The 14,397-nt window shown below is 38.9% G+C and overlaps 1 protein-coding gene across 2 annotated transcripts in view; it reads right to left on the minus strand.

Annotated features, from left to right (window-relative positions):
- TXNDC5 (thioredoxin domain containing 5) overlaps positions 1-14,397 on the minus strand; it is a 37,988-nt gene that overhangs the window by 4,874 nt on the left and 18,717 nt on the right. For both annotated transcript variants that reach the window (XR_006103639.1, XM_042464658.1), the window contains exons 6-9: positions 11,193-11,279; positions 9,698-9,841; positions 5,306-5,388; positions 427-556 (exon numbers count right to left, since the gene is read on the minus strand). Coding sequence is in view for 1 of the 2 variants with exons in the window: in XM_042464658.1 (XP_042320592.1) it covers positions 427-556; positions 5,306-5,388; positions 9,698-9,841; positions 11,193-11,279 (444 nt within the window). In the remaining variant the exon portion in view is untranslated. The remainder of the gene's footprint in view (positions 1-426; positions 557-5,305; positions 5,389-9,697; positions 9,842-11,192; positions 11,280-14,397) is intronic.

Below are 14,397 nucleotides of genomic sequence, written 5' to 3' on the forward strand. Positions count from 1 at the left end.
CTTCTTGCATTATCAGAGAGCAAGGTGATCAGCGGCAATGCATTCAGCTATTTTGCCATAACTGGATGCACTGCTGCATGCACCAGCAGGATTCCTGGGAGTGAATGTATCACTGCTGGTCCTTTTGCTTTCTGAGAAGCCAGAAATGGCCATGTTGGAAGGGGTAGGTGGGTATATGGCTTACAAAAAGGGTTTCTTTGGGAGGGGGCTCTTGGTTATTGCATGGTTGGAAGAGAATTCCAAATGACTTATGGAATGACTGAAGGAGTGTGCTGTAATGTCATAAGGCAAACTTATAACATTTTCACTTATTGACAGGATGTTCCTGCCAGAAATTAAATTAAATATGTAAATTAACAGCCACATGCTAGAAAATTCATCACATACTACAAACAATGTGAAAAGTAGTCTACAATCTGTACTTACAGAGAATCTATTGCAGACATTGCGTTCAGCGGTGCAGTCTACTTCTGCTATCTTGACATCCATAGGTACTGGAAACTTCTTTTTTGAGAGGTTTTCCCATGTAGGAGCCAGGTTTTTGCAGTGACCACACCTGAAATAACATAGAGATTTTATTTCTGTTTTGGCTTTAAATAAGGAAAAATTTTAAAATATACAAAATAGAATTGCTAGCCCATATCACGCCATATTCTTTAATAATATTTATAGCAGAGCATCAAATTAAGAGAGTTCATCTGCAAAGAAGCTAAATATCATATTCTGGCTGGAACATGTCCATCTCCATGTCCATGATAGGTTGCCCTGAAATAAACATGCAGAACATTAAAAGAATAAACATACAGTCCACCCTCCTTATCCGCAGACTTCCCATCTGCGGATTCAAGCATCCGTGGTCGGCAAACACATGGTGAGGTGGAGGCAGAGGGGGAGGGGGAGAAGGGGGAAACAGTGGCAACAGAGGAGGTGGGAGGAAGAGAAGATGGAGGAGGCAGAAGAGATACAGTGGTACCCCGGGATACGAAAGCACCGCCTTACGAAATTCCCGGGATACGAAAAAATCCCATAGGAAAAATTTTTTGGTGCTTTTCGGCGCTTTTTCGCACGAAATCGCGGCTTTTAGCGCTAGCGCCTATGGCTTTTTCGGGTTGCGAAATCTTTCGGGTTACGAAGGGCTCCGCGGAACGGATTAATTTCGTAACCCGGGGTACCACTGTAGGAGGAAGAGAAGGAGAAAGAAGCAGGAAGAAGAAGGGGCGGGAGGAAGAGAAGAAAGTGACAGAAGAGGTGGAAGGAGGAGGAAGAGGTGGGAGGAAGTGGTGGCGGAGGAGGAGGCAGACGCCTGCTGCCAGTGAGAGATGAGAGAAAAGATAAGTCCCATTGTTCCCAATGGTGGTGTGACCATGTGGCCACACCACCATTGAGGACAATGCAGACCTGAGCATCCATGGGTTTTGGTATCTGTGGTGGGGGTGTTTGTCCTGGAACAGATCCCCTGCGGATACCGAGAGCCAACTGTACTACTGAGATATATTCTAAAGTAGATATCTGCAAACTGACAACTTTCAATTGGAATTCTTCCTGTATCCAATCCCTTTTATTAGATAAATGGGATTTTAAAGCATCTTAATTCCCAGTGGCTTGCACCACGGCTGTTACATATAGCATCTATGCTGAAATTTCTTGGTTCAGAACAGCATAATGTAAGTGTTAAAAAACTGATCACCACCACAGAAACAAAAGGACGTACCTTTCTAACAGTCTTACCACAAATATACAGACAGTGTGCATTGCAAGATATAACATTAGAAAATTCTGAGATAAGCTTCTACTTGTCATTCAGCTTAATGGTAATATTTACTTAAAACAAAGTAAAGAGCAAAACTAGACCTCAGTACACTAGTGGTTGCTTAGCCAAACATAAAATGGTTGACATGGAAGAGAAAAAGGTCAATTTGTATACAATGAACTATAATTGTGTACACAATTTAGGTAGTCAGAAATAGGATTATGGCTATTTGTGTAGTAAACATTAGTCTAAACTGAAGTTTTTCATGGAAACAACTGTTGCCAAAATAAAAGTGGCTTGGTTGGGCGGCCTTTAGTGTATCTTTAACACAACCTTCACAACTGGGTATTTAGTATCCTTATGACATGTCCTTTTCAAAATGAAGTCAGAACAGAATGGAAGCTATATTTAGATTGCAGCTCTCTTCTAAAGTTTGTAGAAAGGCTTAATGAATCACACATGTACCTTATTTCCTTCACAAACTATCACTTTCATTTGGAACTAAGTTAAGACTAATGTTATTTGAATGTGAGCAAGCATGACTTTTTCACTAGACTCCAGAACCCCACAGCAAGCTTTACAGAAAAATATATATAAGGATAACTAATGTTAGCAACCTCTTCCAAAGTCCAGGAATGCAATGTAGGAATGTTACAACAGCATAGACAAGCAGGTGGAAAATTCAAGATAACCTGGAATACAAGCTGTTGAACAGTATGATGGAATCAGTTCAATAACAGTTCAATAATAAAGATGGCCACCCAAGCTCTGTTTAAAAACTTCCAAAAAAAAGAGACTCCATTACACTCCAGGTTAGCATGTTCCTCTGTTGACCAGTTCTTCCTAATGTTTAGGTGGAATCTTTTTTCCTGTCGCTTGAACCCATTGCTCCATATCCTAGTATCTGAAGCAGCAAAAAAACAAACAAACAAACAAGCTTTGTCACCTCTTCTCCAGGCTAAACATACTCAGCTTCCTATGCTATTCCTCACAGGACATGGTTTCCAGAATTTTCACCATTTTGGTCACCCTCCTCTGGACTCAATTTCATTTTTCTACCTGAAGTTATGAGGTGGTCTCTGGCATGTTTCTGGGCTGCTTCACTCATCCATATTTTTCACTTGATCAACTTGTCTTGGTTGTAGCACCAAAATCAGACCTTTTGTACTGCACTGGTAATTCTGAATGCGTGCCTAGAGCATACCAAGATGAAAGCAACTACTGAAGACCACTGAACATAACAGGCTAAATTCAGGTACTACAAGTAAACCAAACAAAAGCAAATCAGTTAACTCATGACTAATGGATACCATTAATTTCAAAGGGCTGACCCATGTTTGGTTCTAACCCAACCAGTGCTGGATCTACACTGTTGAGGATCCTTGGGCAAGACATCTTCAGTGGTCTTCTCAATTTCAGTCTACCTTCTCATTGTGAAAATCATTCATTCCTGCTGTTCCTTTTCTCTCTCATCATTGCTTTTTCTAAAAATTCAATTGCTTGCATGACAGGGGTAGAGAGAGGGAGTCAGCAAGGAGTGGTATCTCCTCATCACCACCATGTTTCTATAGACGAGAGTGATAACCATGAACAGGTTGAAATGGTAAAGACGAACAGCAAGAACAAGGGGCCTTTGTAAGTAGGCCCTGCTGGGCTGTGAATCTGTGGTAAGTGCTCACCCATGCCCACCCTTGATGCCATCCTTGAACCTATCCCCCCCCCCCCCCCTGAATACTGGCAGCTGTTGTCTGAGCAAGAGATAAGCCTTGAACAGTCCAAAAGCTTGGCAACAGCCATGAGAGGAAAAATGGTCAACAATGGAGAATAGAAGAACACAGCAATATTTGGGCAGGTGTGAAAAAGTCATTACACTGATACTGAGTATAATCAAATGATGAGGAGCAAAGGAATAGTAAAAAGAAAATGGTATCTCCAACCAATTAGAACTGAGAAGGAATTCATTAGGATATTCTGCCTTCCCTAAAAATCACACCCACAATTGCATCGCTAAAAAGACTCCACAATTTTGTGATCTACAAAATGGGCCACCGATGAGGGGAAAATTCAGCTCTGTCATATATAAGCATGGTGCAGTGGTTTGAGCATTGATCTATGACTGGAGACCAGAGTTCAAATCTCCACTTGTCCACTGAAATCCACTGGGTGACCCTGGGCAAGTGACACTCTCTCAGCCTCAGAGGAAGGCAAAGGCAAACCCCATCTGAACAAATGTTATCAAGAAATCCCCATGATAGTCACCATAGGCTGGAAAACGATGTGAAAGCACATAACAACAGCAGCAGCAACATATATAAGAGATACACAGCAAATGTGTTTGGTAAATAGGGAGGTCACATAGCAAAACATGAATTCTTGGAACTGTGAGAGTACAGCATTTGATCAAAATATATTGAAACAACTGACTTATTAAATAAGGGTGCAGATTTGATTATGCGTATGCCGTAATAAATGTGCTTATGTTTAAGGTATCACAGAGGAACGTGCTGTAACAGAGTAACATGGCTCGGTTGTTAACTATTACACCCCCAACCATGTTTTTAAAAAACTATAAAGAATTACAGTTGTTAAAAACAACTGAATTCTGTTAGAGTAAAAAAGATCTTTGGGATGGTTGATGTCTCTTTCTGCCGGTGGTTCTGAACTGGTACCAACTGGAACAGATGCAGTCTTCTCAGCTACTCAATATCAAAGTAACTTCCACACAGATTTTCACTCAAATGAGGGTTTATTAACTTTGTTGCTATTTACACTTTGCACAGCAAGCTACTATACATCTATACTCTTTCAGAGTCCATGCTAGAAGCTTGAATGTGACATCAGTCTTTGTTCTCTCAAATGATCAACCTTCCCACCAAGTGGACACACCTCTTTCCCATGAAGTCACCATGCTACACAGGAGCATAACAATAACACATTTGTTTATATTATGTCTCAGCACATGTCCTTGAAGACTTGCTCTTCCAGGCCTAGGCTTTCTGGCCTGCAACAGGAACCATTTTAAACCTTAGTTAACCATTGCCACATCTGAACATTTTCAATACAATTTAGAAATATATTTTAACAAATTCAGAGTTAGAATGGTAAGAATCAAGCTCTATGCTGATGCAATACTACAAAACCTTGTATGCAATTTAATGTATGCTTTCTTATTTTAATGAAAAACATAACATGCTGACAATATTTGGCTAGTGAAGTGACAGCATACCATTGGTGTAACCCAAAAATCTATTACAGTGGGCCCTTAGTATCCACTGGAGTTGCACTGGAGGACCTAGAGATTCCTAGAGAGGTGTCCTCTCAGGTAAAAAAACATGGTGTTTTTGTTATTAGCGGTTTTTCCATATTCACAGGTGTCTTGTGCCCCTAACCCCAGCAAATATGGAGGGACAAGTGTAATTTTAAATTCTAGATAAATGGAACCAAATACACATCTCATTTACAATTATCCTGCAAGCTGTGTAGAACAAGACCTGCTCCAAGAGGAAAGAAACAAGTAAAAAATTACAAACCCAAATACCTTCTCTGAAAGCTTACCATGGAGCATAGAACTTGATGAAGGTGATTCCTTTAGCAACTTCTTCATCAAAGTCTTTTTCAGAAAGCGAAAGGACCTTGCCCTACCAAAAGAAAAATAGGCTGGAGTCAATGTACATTGCACAGTGCTGAGTAGAGTTCAGAAATGATGCAAAATCCCTGCTTCCTTCACTGTTACTATCTAGCACTACAGCAGTGTGTCTGCCCACAGGAAGATTAGTGCCATGCACATCTCCCTAAACTGCATGCGGATATTACCCTACCAACCACCTAATGACATCCCTTTAAAACATAAGGAAAGCTGTTTTCTTTCATTGCAGCCTTTGCTGGATCAAGCCAATGTTTCCACAGCAGTCCATTTACCACCACATGAAAAGGGAACCAAATGTGGAAATGGACTGAATACAAAGATACACAGCCGTATAACCATAGAGCGGTCAATCATTTAGTGCCATCTTTCCCAAAATCTATGCTGTGCTCCTTGAAAATACATCCACAGGAATACTATAGCTGAAAGTGACAGCTCTATTGACTATTTTGTTTTTCTTAATTCATGTTTCTCGTTCCCTTAGTACCTTTGTAATCCCTTTATTCTTGTCCATTTGCTCCATGTTTCCTTGCTGTGTCATCAAAAAAAATTCAGAATGTACTTTTCACCATTTGTGCCCTAGCAACAAAGCAATGATGTCACAAGGATAGTGGCAAAGTGAGAAAGGGGCTGCAGGATACAGTATGTAACATCTAATAGGAAATAAACACCCTGCATTTAACTACACAGAACTGCATTAAATATGACCACCAGGAGCCATTTCATTAAGAAAGAGGGCTAACATACACTACTTTGTTGTCGTAGTTAGCTGCCTTTAAGTTTACTTCAACCCATGGATGAAAAACCTCCAAGTTACCCTATCTTCAGCTGGCCTACTCAGGTCCTGCAGACTCATGGTTGTGTCTTCCCTGAGTCTATCCATCTAGAGTGTGGTCTTTCTCTTTTCCTACTACTCTCAACAAGCAACATCACATTTTCTAGTGTGTCATGTCTTCTCATGATATGCCCAAAATACAACACTTTCAGTTTAGTCATCCTGGTTTCTAAGGAGAGTTCAGCATTGATTTCCTGCTGGACCCATTTATTTGTCTTTTTATAGCATTTCATGGTATCTTCAGACGCTCTTCTCCAGCACCAAATCTCAAATGAATTGATTTTTGTTCCATCAGCCTTCTTCACTGTCCAGCTTTCACACCAATACATAGAGATGGGAAATATGATGGCTTATACTATCCTAATTTTAGTATTCAGACATACACTACTGCAATGCATTAATTCACTTTTGCACTGCAGCAATCAATGCCAACTTCAGCAACTACTAAATGTGCTGCAAATTCTTTACTATGAATTTTAAACACACAGGAAAACATACAGAAATTTAAAAGAAAAAGAAAAGAAATACAAAACAGAAAGAAAAAGTGAGAGATAGGAAAAAAATAAAAAGGAGAATAAATATGTCTTTCTGATCTACCTTATGGAAGTTATGGATTCATACAATTATGCGTAGCTTCTGTACCCAAAACTATGCACTTCTTCCAATAACTTATTCTCATTAATTATCAAATTCACAAATCACCAACCTCTCCCCACAAACAGGAGTTTCAGTTCTCTTTTTCTCCAGTGCCCCTTTCCTCATCTTAGTTCTAAAATCTTCCAAAGCTCTTTTCAGTTAGTCTATGTGTTTTAATCCTTATATAGTCGGCCCTTCTTATACACGGATTTTTTTATACATCGATTCAAGCATCCACGGTTTGAAAATGTTTTTTTAAAAAGTATAAATGTCAAATATCAAACCTTAATTTTCCATTTTTTTTATAAGGGACGCCATTTTGCTATGCCATTATATTTAATGAGACGAGTATCCAGAGATTTTCTTATCCATGGGGAATCCTGGAACCAAACCCCACCGTATAACAAGGGTCCACTGTATATACCACGTCTAATGAAATATCTGCACAACCATTTCCTATAAACATCTACAGTCCCTTTAAATGTTCTAAATAATTTTTCAACATCCTATAGCAATAATACCTCATTTTAATTGTAACAATCTAAAGTTCAATTCTTTAACCACATATATTTCCATTTTCCATACATATTTTATTAGAACATTTTAAAAAAACTTTGTGAAAGTTCATTTTATAGTTGTCTTTATAATCCCTAAAATGATCCAAATCTCAATCCCTTTAAAAATATTTTTTCCCATTAATTCACCAGATAACCAAAATTCATAACCCATTTTAACTCTTACTGTTTAGTTTAATCTTCATTTTATATTTAGCTATTGGTTTTTCTTCTCCATGCCTAACAGACCTTGGCACTTCCCCTTACCACTGCCTAAGTGCAGCCATTCTTAAAAGTAGAGACCTCATGGTATGTCCAACATTCTTTTCTCTCCCCATCAGCAACAAATATTGGGGCAAAGCAGATGGGCAGCAAGGAGTGGCCTCTGGCAGCTCTGGCCATGACTGTACTGGTACCTCAGCGACCATATGGCTGGCTTACAAAGTGGGCTGCCAATGCAGTCCCAAGCTGGCTACTGCCAGCAGCCGGGTTACTACGGCTGCTTTTTGATCTGGTCCAAAGGACTGGATTGTGGCATCAAAGCAGCTTTTGGATGCTTTGGGGGCATGAATTGTTTGAATGTCACGCCCTTGCAGCAGCTGGAAGCCACTTTATTTGGCCCATGTGTTTCTGGCCTTAGTCTGGCCCAGGCCAGATCTTTTTCAATTCCATTCCATATCACAACATCACTATTTTGAGGCAACATAACATCCACATTCATCTTAACATTCCCATATTCATCTTTTTTTCCTTAGGCTGGTCTCGTCTTTTCATTTCCATTTCTTTAATCCCAAAAACAGGTCAGCCAAATCTTTTTTCTTCTCTTTACTTACATCCAAATTTTCCACTTTATCATCCTTTAGCTTTGCAAACTCAATCAGTTCTTTCATTGCTTCATTAAATTGCTCAACTTCAGATTTCCTGTTTCAAGTCTTTAAGTTCATTGCTCAAATGATTATCTCCTTCAACATCTGTAAGGTTCCTGAAGAAAACTCTATCTTTTGTAGATCCAGCAATTATAGGGTTAAAAACAAAAGGCAAGACTCTGAAACTTTATAAATTCCATGCTGTCTCCATACTAATGCCACCATCTGGTTGTTCTCAGCCTTATCTTCTTTTGAAAAATAAAAATAAAATGCTTTCCCGCGCTAGAATAAGCTCTTTACAAAATACAGTGGACCCGTGTTATACACTGGGGTTTGGTTCCAGAATCCCCCGTGGATAACAAAATCCGTGGATGCTCATGTCCCATTAAATATAATGACACAGCAAAATGGTGTCCCTTATAAAAATGGAAAATCAAGGTTTGACATTTGAAATGTATACTTTTTTGGAACATTTTCAAACCATGGATGCTTGAATCCATGTATAAGAAATCCGTGTATAAGGACTGACTAATATTCAGCATTCTCAAAACAAAGTCAATGTTTAAGTAAAAAGTCTCATGTCTTTTAAGACTACTTTCTCTTGTAATTTTTTTAACCACATCTTGGCTATTTTTTACTACAGCAAACTCTCGATATCCACAGGCTTGCCATCTATGGATTTAAGCATCCCTGCATGGCAAGCCCTGTTGCTTTCAATAGGGGTATGAGCACACAGCTGTGTGCACATCACACCTGCCACTGAGGACATTGGGACTTGAGATCCTATGTTTTTGCTTATCTATCTGGTGGTGGTGGCAGGGAGTCAGAATGGATCCCCAATGAATATGAAAGACAGATTGTATTTCTTTTTTTAAACTTAAAATTTGTAAGAAAGCTCTCCTTCCTCAGTTTTGGTTAAAGGAAGAAGAAAACTCACAGAAACTTTATTTTCATCATCAGAAGGAAGAACTCTCTTCATTTGCATATTAAGTTGTTAAAGGTGGTTAAGAAAGTGGAGACTTCATGGATTCAATATCCTTTTAAAGGCTTGATTAATAGCCTGAGCTTGTTGATCTCTGGGCTCCTCACTGCTCAAAACTCATTTCCAACTGCTGCTAATTCATCAGTCTCCTCACAAGAAAGCAGCAATCCTGAGCACATATGGACAATCTCATGCTTGCTTGTCTTGAGAGTGTTCTCCTGCCTAATTAACTGCCACATTCTTCAGCTGCTTAGCTTTCTCTGCCTCACAGCACAAAGCAGAGACATCTCATCCGCCATAGTCTCCACCCAAAGTCCAAAATGTATTCCAAATTCTGACAAGAATTTCACCAGAAATGTAATGGAATGGAAGCCACTAGGGGAAAAAACAGTATGGATAAGACTTTAATTCAAGAGCAAATCAGGACCTACCTCTTCCTCAGGAGTGATCTCCCTGGGTGGTGGTGGTGCTTCAGTGGGCTTAACATCATCCGAGGCTTCTTTTGAATTTTGTAACTGGGAATCTACATATTCTTTCAAAGAGTCCAGATCTCTTTTTCCTTTATACTGGTCAACCTACAAATAAACCATCTGCACTATTAATTTAGTCACCATTTCCCAAAGATAAAAAGATACAAAGGAATCCTGCAGCACCTTCAAGACAAAACGAGAAAATATTCCTAACATAAGGTTTCATGGACCTCAGTCTACTTTATCACGCCAAGACATTAGTTTCAGTGCAATCAGTTCCACAAGTTAGGGGTAGTTGGGTTTGGTTTTTGTTTATCAAGACATCCTCCCGGAACAGACGACCCTGAAGAGGCAAAGACAGATTGGGGCCACAGCAAAGATGCTACGACCCCAATCCGCCTTGAACCCAGCCCAAATAAAAGTGACAAAGATTTGCTATTTGGGCTGGGTAAGAGCTGTCTTTCCTGGCCTCGCCACAGCTTCATGACACTTCAGCAGCATATGGCATGCAAAAACCACGCATCAGAATGCCTTGAAGCCGCCCACGTCTGGGCAGCCACCCAGAAGTGAGCTTAAAAGGGCTGTCTGTTTCGGCCCTGTGACAGCCATTTGAATTATACAGGTGTAAATTACAACAAAATCAATGGAAATTAGGCTTATATCATCATTAAGCAAATTTAGACAGTGGCAACGTACAATGTTCAGAAGGGACAATATTTTGGCTATCAAATGTAAATTTGGAGGAAGGTGAAGAGATATACTGTATGATGTCCCAAGCAAGCAGAGGGAAAAACATAATGAAAGAGCAAGGAACCTAATGTTCCAGGGAGGGAAGGGCGTTCTGCAAGGCTCCCAAAGTATTTATTAATTCTTTATTAAAATATTTTTACCCTGCCCTGCATCAAAATATCTCAGGACAGCTTACAAATAACATTAAAACAAAAGGTTACACTGATTAAAAGAATAAAAATAATTCAAATAAGGTAAAAGCATATTAAACAGTAATGAGATAAAACAAATGTAAAAGAATTTAAAAGTTTTTAACACAATGTACAGTGTGGCCCCTGTATCCATAGGAGATACATTGCCAGACTTACTATTCAAAAGTGAAACTGTAGATAATGACAAACCCTACTGAAATGACCAATGTCTGGCAGAAGCATACAACAGAATTGCACTGGAGGATGTAAAATTGCCTAGAGAGAACGCTTTTACCTTCTCAATAAAAACAGTGGAAGTTGGAAGTATTTGTAAAAACAAGTAAGATCAGACTCCTTAAAACAAAAGGACCATTTCTTTTAGCAGGCAGTTTTCAACTCATGTGCTCCATGGTTCAGTTTCACCAGCTAAGTCTCCAGGTTTTCAGTCAGGATAGGACTGAAGGAACCTAGTTAAATCTCTCATACTATTCAAAGGCTCCAATTTCACATACAGGGTTCATTCATAAAGACCTCACCTTTTCTCCATCTCTGAACCAAAGCAGGGTTGGATAACCACGCACTTGGTTAGCTGAGCAGACTTCATAATGCTGTGTGCAGTCCACCTATAATTTAGCAAAATTAAATAAATGCAAAAGGACCAAGTAAAACTCTAGTTCACATAGTGAGATGTGAAAGCACTGACAACCTGAGATCTAAAACAGATGCTCTATAATATTTAACCTTGAACCTGACATTGTATGAAACATAAAAAAAGGCTGAAGGAAACTGAATGCAACACGAATATTTATTATTTATAAATGCATCAAAAATACACTAGATATTATACATGAATTAAATGCACATTAACCTGCTTGCAGGATTGAATCTTCTTTAAAAAATGAAGAAAATGAGGAAGAGGGAAAATTCTGTACTCACAGGATAAGAAAAGGATAAATTAAAGGGAAAAAAGTAAAATCTGTACAGTAATTAGCCGAAAAATGAGGAAAGAATGAAAGAAAAACAACATGGAATTTCATGATGATGAAAATACAAACAAACAGGCAATGCATTTTAAATCATTTCTTAAAAGAAGATGACAAAGAGGCCCACCAAACAAAAGAGTTCTGTATCAAAGATGCTGTGAGAGCGGAAGCGTGGTGATATGAAACAGCCTATGGAAGTGGATGCTTAGTTAGACCTTTAAAATTAGATCACTGGAAAGTACACGGGGGGGGGGGGGGGCCTGAAGACGTTCAGAAGAGATAGAAGAGAAGCCAAAGAAGAACAAGTAGAAGAGATCAATGAAGAGAAACATGTCCAGGTGTAACATGATTAATGGATGACCAAAGAAAAATGTAATGAGCAGAGGAGTGAACGGGAAAGCAATTCTTTTTAGCAAAAATTAGCACAGTACAGTGTGAGAATGTATACGAAACCTTTAGCATAATCAAGAAAGGCCTTTAAAAGTATCACATGCTCCTGAGCATTACTACTTTAACAAAAACTCTGATATCAGAGAGGGATATAACATGGAAAGAATAGGGATCGATTCCCACAGAAAAAAAAAGAAAAACAGTTCAGCATGTTTCAATAAATGTTTATTTAAAAAAAATTAAAAATATATATGCACATGTGAAAGTTCAGGTAAGCCTTGGAAAAGTCAGGAAAAACATTTTGAATATTCTAGAGACCACTTCAAACTTTTATCAAAATTGCATCCAGGTATTTATTTATTTATCACTAGCCTCCACTTTCCTTATGATTTTCATTTAGGTGGCTTTTTAAACATTCTGGGTGTAGCTGGAGAGGCAAGCTTATTTGTTCTTTCTTTTCAGCTGCTGTTTACCTTGCCTTTTGTAGGGAGGCACACATAGTTAGCACAGCATAGCATCAACTGGCATAGACTCCCGTTCTTTTCCAGCTCAAGCTTTTTTGCATTATTTGCTGCAGACATACTGCTGCAACCAGAAAATAATTGTTTTTCCAGTCTCTACCTACCCATGGCCCCAAAAGCAAATCCCAAAAGCAAACCTTGATTTTGCTATTTAATATAAGAGACACCATTTTATTACACTATTGTATATAATGGGACTTGAGCATCCACAGAGTTTAGTATCAACGGGGGCGGTGGGGGGAGGCTGGAACCAAACCCCAGCAGATTTCAAGAGCCCACTGTACCACAAATGGGAATGTGAGAGCAGAGGGTTAGAGCAAAAGATTCTAGGAGACACAGACAATGTTATGCAGAAAATTCAGAATGAAAGTGAATATACACAGCAACATCATAAGGAGTTGAAAGGAGGAGGGGAAGAGGTCAGGACTTAAAAATCAGAAAAAGAGGAACAGAAGGCAGATGAAATCACAACAATCCATAAATCAAAAGGATGGCTAAAAAGAACATGAGCTTTGAAACTAGAGGGGAAAAAATAAGAAAGAAAAAGGACTCTGAAACAAGAAGAAGGAAAATGATCAGAAATGTGAGAAAACATTAGTAAACTATAGGAAAGGGCATCAGAGGCACATGTCAACTGGGACCATTCTGGTTTCTGATCACAAGAAACAATAGAAAGTGATCAGGTAGTATTTTAACCTGTTAACTGCAGAGTGGCAAATCAGAACCCAACCAAAGAAATGACCAGGTGCTAAATTAGGATTCTGAGAGAAGTATGCAGAAAGTCAAGTACTGAAAGCAATACTACTAGTTATTGAGAGTAAAACCAGAACAAGCAAATAATGTATTCTAGAAAAATCAATAGCAAATATTTAAAGTCACTGTAGGGAAGAAAGGCAAATGTGCCAAAGAATGGGCTGGTTCCAGATTAAATTAGTCATGCTTTGGTCCCACTGGACTAACTGCTCATGACTAATTCAAGCTTCACTATCTTCAAGTTCATCTGAAGTGTGACGCAGTGTGGATCCAGTATATTAATTTCAACATGCCAATTTGAAGAATGGAAATATACTGACAAATGTGAAAGGGCTGGCATAAAAGATAATTTAATCGTACAAAAATGCCTATCAAGTAGTAGCTCTTTTACAGATTAGTTGCCAGAACCTGATACTCCAGATGATAAATTGGTTTGCCACAAGTTTATTTAACATTAATGAAAAGTTCAGCAAAACCAGTGATAGAAGGACTTCTTGCCTAGTTTCTATTAATTTTTGTCCTCTGTCCCATTGCAATGCATAATGTTCAGCAGTCTAGTGAGCTGCAACCCTGTGCAAGAGATTTACAGTGAACTATACATATCTACTCAAAAGTAAGACCTACTGACTTGAGTGGGCCGTACTTCCAAGGAAGTAAGTACAGGACTGCAGTTCAGTGTCTTCATACAAATTACAGAGATTGTACATGAATGTTTGGTCTAACTAGCCTATGAGATGTAGAAAACAAGGCAGACCCTTTAGTTATGTATGCAAACAATACTGTGTTTTGGTTTTATTTCAAAATGAAGTTATTTTGGAAGGGGCTATTTATAATAATAATAATAATAAAATTTTATTTGTACCCCGCCCTTCCAAATAGATCAGGGCGGCTTACAGAATGCACCGTAGTGCAACAATATACAGTTAAAAGCAGATTAAAACCACAACAATCCATAAAAACAACAAAAAACCCCATTAGCCCAACCTCACGGCCACGAGAGAGGAGGGAGGCCCATAGGATGTTTAGTCGGGGAATGCCTGATTAAATAGGAAGGTTTTAAGTCCCTTCCTAAATTGGGCCAGGGTGGAAGATGA

This window comes from Sceloporus undulatus, chromosome 4 (genome assembly GCF_019175285.1).
Source record: "Sceloporus undulatus isolate JIND9_A2432 ecotype Alabama chromosome 4, SceUnd_v1.1, whole genome shotgun sequence".
NCBI classification, from domain to species: Eukaryota; Metazoa; Chordata; class Lepidosauria; order Squamata; family Phrynosomatidae; genus Sceloporus; species Sceloporus undulatus.